This window comes from Athene cunicularia, assembly GCF_003259725.1.
Source record: "Athene cunicularia isolate RWA chromosome Z unlocalized genomic scaffold, athCun1 chrZ_part1, whole genome shotgun sequence".
NCBI lineage: Eukaryota > Metazoa > Chordata > Aves > Strigiformes > Strigidae > Athene > Athene cunicularia.
This window is the reverse complement of record NW_020799142.1, coordinates 35611889-35619988: the sequence shown is the minus strand read 5'-3', so window position 1 is coordinate 35619988 and position 8100 is coordinate 35611889. Positions and strand designations below refer to the sequence as shown.

Genomic DNA, 8100 nt, shown 5'->3' with positions numbered 1-8100 from the left:
GGGAAAAAAAAAAAAAAAATCTCAGTTTCATTTCCAGAGTAAGTAAAGTCAGAATCTAATTAATTGACAGAGTTCCCTTAAAGACTGCTTTGTCTTAAAATTTGCCTCTTATCCCGTGATTTTTATGGAATGTACATTTGGGCCTGAAGTCTAACCCAAACCATTCTACGGTAACAAAATAACTAATTTTCGTTCCTTCTTACAGCGCTTGTAACAGATTTTTTCAAATTACCGTTTACCTACAGCAATAAAAGGAGCTGTTAGGTTCCTTTCTATGACCTTGACCATCCTGTGACCTTGACAGCGTTTGGAACAGGCCCGCACTTCCAACTCTTCAATTTAGTTACAAGTTACGAAAGCTTGTAACAAAAGCTACAAAAGCAGCTTGGATTAGGTTAATTAAATTGCATGGATAGGATGATTTTAAGTGCTCCCACGTGGCTTGTAAAATTCTCACGCTGCGTGTACCCGTTCTGGTTGTAGAAAAATATCTGCAAGGGTAATGGTTTCCTATTCTCGTTACATGGAGTTGGTTAATTTTTTTTGTATTAAGCTACTTCTGGTTTCGTCCATGAATACTACTCTTTTGTTCTGGCTCTGAAATCAAAAGTTACGCTACTTCTGCGTGTCTTCAAATTGTATTTTTGGCAACAGATGTCAGCAGTTCTTACATGAAATCCTGTTCTTGCAAAAGCAGAGGGTGCTGAGGTTCCTCTAGAACTAGCGAGGAGCTGGACTTTTTTGTTCTCGTTACACTAAAGTTTCTTTTTTTTTTTTTTTTTTTTTTGAGCCTTTATTTTCTGCCTTTGAGCTTTCTAGGGGTGGCACGTGTGTAGACAAGCTTATTTGGAAAGCAGCAAGTTGAATAGCTAAATAGTAATTCTTAGGAAAATAGTAATTACAAAACAAAAGTAAAAAACTCCTAGATATGTTGCAGTTTATGGGCAAACATTTCAGTGGAGATGATCACTTGCGTGTTTGTTTCTTTTTCCATTCAGATTGATTAAAAAGATGAGTGAAGATTCCCACAGAAGCTTAACTAAAAACCATGACAAGCTCAATAAAAGAAAGCAGTGTCTGCTCTCCTGATTCAACAGTATCTTCTCTTTTAACAAGCTGTAGCATCGACAGCGACAATCCATACTCAGACAGCTGGATTCAGTACAAGGACAAGCTTTACAGCTCTGCATCTGAGGCTTTGGAAGCTTACATTGAAGATTTTGATTTAAGCCTCACCTCTTCAGAAATAAGCACCGGAAAAATCTGCATATATCAAAGCACTCCCAAACAAGTTAAGTTTCCAAAGCATCGTGCCAAGGAAAAACATGGTATGTCTCTGCAAATATGTTGTTTAATAAGTTTTGGTCTTTGTTGTTCTTTTCCTGTCATTGCCGATGGTGTTGCAACGCCTTGTCTCGCACCAGGTGTGTTTTGTTGAAGGAATATTCCACGCACAACTGCTTGCAAGTCTTTATGGTATAGTAAATGATGCTTGGTCCTGGCTAGCAATATTTGTCATTCTCTGTAGTGCTTTTTCATAAATACTTGGTGGATTGGTGAGACTTCGTGACCAAGCTCACGGATGCAATAATAAATTCAAGAGTATGGAATAGAAATTGTGTTTTCTATATGTGAAGAAAATCACTGCTTAAACTTGAGCCTTGGGGGAAAAAAAAAAAAAAAAATCTCAGTTTCATTTCCAGAGTAAGTAAAGTCAGAATCTAATTAATTGACAGAGTTCCCTTAAAGACTGCTTTGTCTTAAAATTTGCCTCTTATCCCGTGATTTTTATGGAATGTACATTTGGGCCTGAAGTCTAACCCAACTGATTAATACATGTGGGCTTGAACTGGCTTCTGTAATTATTAGTTAGCTTGAATAAATAAAAGTTCATATAATCAGTTTATGAGAAGGTCTAGCGTAGGTAACTGTGCTTGAGCTAATTTATATTGCAAATGCTTTGTCCGTTACATCTAAAATAACAGGCAAACTTTGTACCTGAAAAAGGATGCTTGCCTGGACTGCTTTGGCATGGACAGTTATGGTAGTATATTGTATTATTCAGGGCTTTTTTTTTTTTTTCTTCACCATATAACCAGCATTTTCTTCACAATTTTCTTCAACCTGTAACTTTCCTCTAGCTTCACACCTTTCTTTATCTTACCAGGATAGCTGGTTTTTAGCTGTGTTTAGCTTCTGGTTTATATTTTTCTAATATAAACCACATTCTACTTATGTTTAACTGATTCCCCAAACAAAAAGAAACATTCTGACAATCACTAAAAATGAGAAACTGTTCTGTGAAGGATGTCATCTCCTGATGTTTTACTCTGAAATTTCTGTGTTGTAGTATTTTTGCAGAAGTCTCTTTAGCTCTGTTCAGACTTTAGCTTGTCCACAGGTAAGTTTTGTATGTTAAAATGTACAGATTTTTCCTACTGGTATTACAGTGCAAGCGAGAAAAAATAACTTCCAGGTATTAGCTGAGGAAAACCTGTTTTTCATAAATCAAAGCGCTTCATAGTTTCAGTTAAAAAAAAGGATTTAATGCTAGAATTCTTCCCTGAAAAACTGTCAAGTCAGATCTTACGCAGTATATAAGTTTGTGTAGAATCACAAAATGGGTCTATAAGCCCATGATCTGGCTACTTGCCTTGCAAGCTCTTTGTTTTAGCCTTTTTTTTTCTTTTTCTAGTGAATGTGCCTGGTTTGAATGTGGGGAAAGTCACGTCTAACACTGGGGTGTGGAGGAAGTGTCACTACTAGGACTGCAGTTCTAAGGACGCGTCTGCAAAATACAGTTCTGAATGTGAAACTAAAAACGGGCTGTAGAATGTTGATTTCTTGTTTCTCTTTAAATATTTACAGCTTTGAGTATTTAATTATTGTGTACAATGAAAGGAGGGGGTAGCTTTTGACTTTTTAGCGAGATTCTGATTAGAAACAGAACCACTCCTGCAAGAACGGTGATTCCGTACCCCCTGGGTAAAGAATATATTTCAGCTTCAAACTATTACTTCATGTTAAATCTTACAAATGTATCTTTTTGGTGTGCTTAAGGTTTAGCAATTCATGTAAAATATCTTTGGTTTTCAGCGCCAGAGGATTTTAATCAGCCCGTAGGATTGGGTTCTCTCGCTTCACCCTCTGGAAGGCAGATTGAGTGTGACCCGGACTTGATTAGCCTGGCGACAGATGATCTGTTAGCATTCCCAGCAGATGGATCACTGCCCTTTGTCCAGCCTAGTCCTTCTAAATCGAGGCATCCAAGTAGTGAGTGGAACAGACGGTCCCTGAAAGCATCTTCCTGCCCCTACCAAACCTCATCACTCGAGACTGAAAGTGGTTTCAGTCTCCTGGAGAATGGGAAAGGTGTTGCTGCCCAGAATCCACGCAAAGACTTCAGCAAAAAGAAATGTAATGTCTATACACCTGATAGGTGCAATTCTGCCTCCTCTGAAGGAAGTTCAAAGCCCTTGTCTTTTGAAGAGAACTCTAACGCTTTTAAAAATTATCCAAGATGGCTTACTTGTCAGAAATCCGACTTAAGTGTTTCAGGGATAAGTAGTATTCCCAATTTTCACTATCCAGTCTGGCTTAAGAGTTACAACCTTTTTTCTGATTCAACTAAAGCAACCAGTGGTCAAAATTTTCATATACAAGGCAAAGCTTCCTCTTCACAAGCTTTAGAGATCCTGAAAAAAAGACACTCTGTAGATGAAGACAATTCTAATTTTTTTGAGCAAAATACTTGCCTGGATGCGAGAGGTTGTGAAAAAGCAGAAGAAAGTTGCAACTGTAGCAGTCCAGATGTATGGTCCCCATGTGAAAACTCAATTTCCAGGCACACTCAAAAGCTGTCCAGAGGTAAGGATATTTCATACAATTGGGTTTTTTTCATTTTGAAGGTGTGTGTGTATAGACATTTACATTTTTTAAGCCAACACTCTCTAGCTATGTTAGTCTGACCGCACTGTGCCGTATTTATTCACTTCCATCTTTGACAAATGACTCAAAGCACTTACTAGTAGTTGATGAAGTTAAACAGCTTTTATACTGTAAGTTTTCATATATAAATCAATATTTAAGCATTCCTTTTACAGCAAAGTATTTATTACGGTGGCATATTTAGTACCTGACTGCAAGATAATGACAGTAATTCCATAAATATTTTAATAGAATTTCAAGCATTAAATTAAATTACATGAAGTGTAACCTTGAGGGAGGGAGACTGCTAAACATTGTGTAAACGAGCCTGTCAAACTGGTAAAAAATACCATTTATTGTGCAGCCTTTTTTCTCTACGCAGTCAGCGGGAGATATTTGTAACCCATATATTTAGGCTATCCAGGGCCTTCAGTTGATGGAAAAACTTCCCTTGGGAATGGCCCATGGTGCTACTTTTGCTCCTCAGAAGCAGGAGGTCCTGCTGTGGTGAGCTTGGTATTGTGAAATACCAGCAAGATAAAAACATCGGATATAAAAATGTCTGCAAATAACCTTTCTAATGCGTGTGCAGGCTTACATCTTTCTTTTCACACAGAACGTTTTACCGATCGGGAACAGGCTAGGTATAAAGAAATATGTGAGAATGTGTCTGTCATTTTGAGTGCTTGTCTCAACCTGGTTTTAAATACGGGTCGTGGTTGTGATTATATATGTGATTTGCATCTATAGGTTGTGTGGTTTCTCTCCCAGGTGTCTGTAAAAGCAGCTATTAGAAAAATCCATATGAAATAAGAAAACTAACCTAAGAACTTAGAATATTAATAAGTAATATTTAACATTGTATTGTGCACTATTATTATACTTTCTAGAGCATGGAAGTACCTTAAAAGCATTAAATAATCTTGAATGCTGCATACTATAGTTGTTTTAGTTAAGAAACTCTTGACTACCTCAAATACTTTCCTGGCTAGAACGTTGCAGATCCCATTTGATACTGATGAATTAATTCCCTACTGCCATACCGCAGCAACCAGAGGAGTTGTACTGGAGCTATACTCTCTGTAAAATATTTCCAATGCTAATTCATCTGGAGTCATTTTCTCTGAGGGTTGCCTACAATTCAAAGTAATATGGAAATAATGCCTTTGGACGCATTGTGTCCTGTTTTTTTGGGGTTTTGTTTTTTAGAAGACCAGCTTGAGCTGCTTATCTCGAAGGCTGACAGAGGTCTGGAGAGCTCAACCAAAGATTTTTCAAATAATCTGGAAAATGATGGCAGTCCTTCTACAACAGATATACTAGGAGCAGAAAGATCGTGGGAAAACGCTCCGGGTGTTTTGTAAGTAAACATATATTTGGGGCTAACGTGTGATGTATTTAATTGCTTTTTTATATAGATTATAAGTCGTGGTGCTGTGACTTGTACATAAAGAAAGGATTTAGTATTAAATTTCTTGCTACTGCTAAATATTTGGTATTTCAAGGTCAGGATGCTGGTCCCTTTTTCATTGACTTGCAAAGAGTCTTCTCAATATTATTGCTGCCTTTTAATATCTTTGTATATCAGTGATCTATAAAAAATACTTATTTCAAGACAAAAATTACTTAATGAAACTTAAACTGACAGTTTTACTAGTTTATGATTAATAGCTTATGAAAACCAAGTTAATAGTGGAAAGTTGGGTTGGTTTGGTTTTTGTTGGGGTTTTTTTGTTTTTTTTTTTTTTACAAAAAGCAGTGTGCCTTTGAGAAGTTTTGGAGCAGTCTTAGGAGCGAAATTTCAGTTGTGGAAGAATTGAAAGGTTATTTCATAGGATCGAAGAATGCTAAAAAATCAGTGCTGCTGAAAAACTATAGGAAATTCTCGTGTGTGTGTGTGTGTGTGTGTGTGTGGTTCTGGGTGTTTGTCAGTTTACCCCAGAGGACGTTGAACTCTTGGTTCGTTTTAGCAATATTTAACAAGCGAGTAGAAGTCTCAAACTAGAAGCAGTACTATTCGTGGTCCTGTTGGGAGAGAGGCTAATGGGCTAACCTCCTGCTAGCCACCGGAATACCCACACAGGAGACCAGCCCTGGAAATCAGGCTCCATTAATGATTCTGAGACTAAGAGTTTTGAATTAAAATACCTTAGAGGCTGTAGAAGAATTAGAGGTCAACCAGCAGAAGGTAACTATTTTTCTGTAGAAGTTGAGTATTAATGGAGAAATATCGGGTAATACATTATAGTTAAGAAGTCCTTACCTTCCCTATATCCTAAACCAATCCTTTTGGTTTATAAACCTGTTCTTATTCTCCGTTGCATGTTTAATGTTGGTTTAGCAAACCGCCAGGGCCTGTGTGCTGTGAGGATATGGAGAACGCTCCACCACTCCCCAGGGCAGATATCATACAGAAGTTCTTGGAAGACTGTTTAAATGACAAAAATAAGGTCAGTAAAATTGAGTATTTATTTCTGAGAGGGCCCAAATTTATATAACTGGTAAATATAAGAAGGGGAATACCTATAAATTTGTTTTTTCTGCGTTTTATAATATATAAAGTGGAAAGTTTACAGTAGGTTAACCATATTTGAGCATGATCAATTCGTACAGTTCTTAAATCCTATAATCTTACCCTTGGTCACAATTATGATTAAGAAAGCATCTAACTATGAAATGCTTTGTTTAGTAATAGTTTGACTTTTACACTCCATATTTTGTTGAAATAATAATTTTCCTGGCTCGAGTAAAGGAAGAAGTTTCTTTGTTATTGATGTATTAAATACCACGAATTTCCTAGCCTGGCTGATGTACTGTTGGCTACGAGGCAAGTTCAAGAGTTAAGTAATATATTTCTTATTATTAATGCTGTTGCACTAGAATTGGATCGTGGATTGAATTTACTCTTTTGATTATTCATTATTGTATTCCCAGTCCTACATATTAATCACCTTCTTGGCAGTCTTAATATTGCTCAGTCTTTCATTTTAATTATATGAACCCTTTATCCTTTTCTCAGCTAGGGAGATGAGCACTGAGCCTGGTATTGTAGTCAAAAGACTCGCTGTTAATTTATGTACTGGGATGCTCCTTTACCTTCTGCCTTATTCTCCTTGAATCTTAACCGCTCTAAGATTCTCTTTTTCCCATCCTGGAGTAAACGGAGCGTTGCCCTCTAAGTTTTTCCACCCCAGCACTTCCACAAGTAACTCAAATCATCCCATCTGATGAACGCTGCTTCGCTGTATTTCACCCTTCATGCTTCCTTGTTCTCTTGGTTCTGCTAGATCATCACACCTTTCTAGACATAAGTATTTCTAAATCATCCACGATTTTTTGTCACTGCGAGTGAGTTTGCTTTTTTATTATACAATGAGCCGATACATAGGTGCTAATTATCTGAATAAATCTATGTTTATCATTAAGGAAGCTTACTTGTTCTGTCAGCTACAGAATATTGAAACCTGTCATAGCATTACACAGACTGACAGTCTTCATATTCTTGAATTATTTTACACAAACTAGGGCTGAGGCCTTCCTGTGTTGCTTCGCATTTTCCTAACAATATTTCTCCAGTGATTTCACTGACCATACGTTAAGATGAACCAGAAGACATACAATTTACAAATAGATTCTAAAAAAAAACAGGTAGAGGGAAATACTCCTGGTAACTAGCCTTTCAATTCTTCAGGGAAACTTCCAAAGTTGTTTTATGTGTGCTGTGGTATGAACCAATTCTTTGGGTTTTGCTTTAGGACGTTGCTTTTTCTGGACATCACCATGACAGACCCCTCGAAGCTTTGAAGAGAATGTTGTTTAAACTTCAAGCAATTCAGGGAAGTTTAAGCCAGAACGAGACTGCTGAGCAGAAAGAAGAGTTTGAAAAAGTGAGTAGTTGGTCTTGTCAAAATCCATGTGCTGTTTATGTTTCTGAGAACAAATATTGGTCATTTTCTAGACTTGGTTTCCAAGCATTTTAGAGCGAGCACTGCAGCAGATTTAATCCAGTTTGTATCAGGAGCACATGCTCGAGCCTCCTGCACCCTGAATCCTCCTCCTCTTGCTTCTGCCTTGACGCTGCCACAGGCCCGTCGCTCCACAGTCGCCAGGAGATGGCGACATTTGAGGCGATCCTGCCCGAATTGAGCAGGCTGTGCTCTCTGCTGCTCTAGC

At 37.6% G+C, this 8100-nt stretch overlaps 1 protein-coding gene across 3 annotated transcripts in view; it reads left to right on the top strand.

The window, feature by feature from the left end:
• Positions 1 to 936: 936 nt before the first annotated feature.
• CZH18orf54 (chromosome Z C18orf54 homolog) overlaps positions 937 to 8100 on the top strand; it is a 9865-nt gene continuing 2701 nt past the window's right edge. Inside the window, exons 1-5 of one of the 3 annotated variants that reach the window (XM_026865494.1) lie at positions 937 to 1328; positions 3097 to 3273; positions 5137 to 5287; positions 6269 to 6377; positions 7683 to 7814. In XM_026865494.1, coding sequence (XP_026721295.1) covers positions 1049 to 1328; positions 3097 to 3273; positions 5137 to 5287; positions 6269 to 6377; positions 7683 to 7814 — 849 coding nt within the window. In that variant the 5' untranslated portion in view covers positions 937 to 1048. Of the gene's footprint in view, positions 1329 to 3096; positions 3868 to 5136; positions 5288 to 6268; positions 6378 to 7682; positions 7815 to 8100 lie in introns of all 3 variants that reach the window. The other 2 variants (XM_026865493.1, XM_026865491.1) reach the window with 2 other exon arrangements.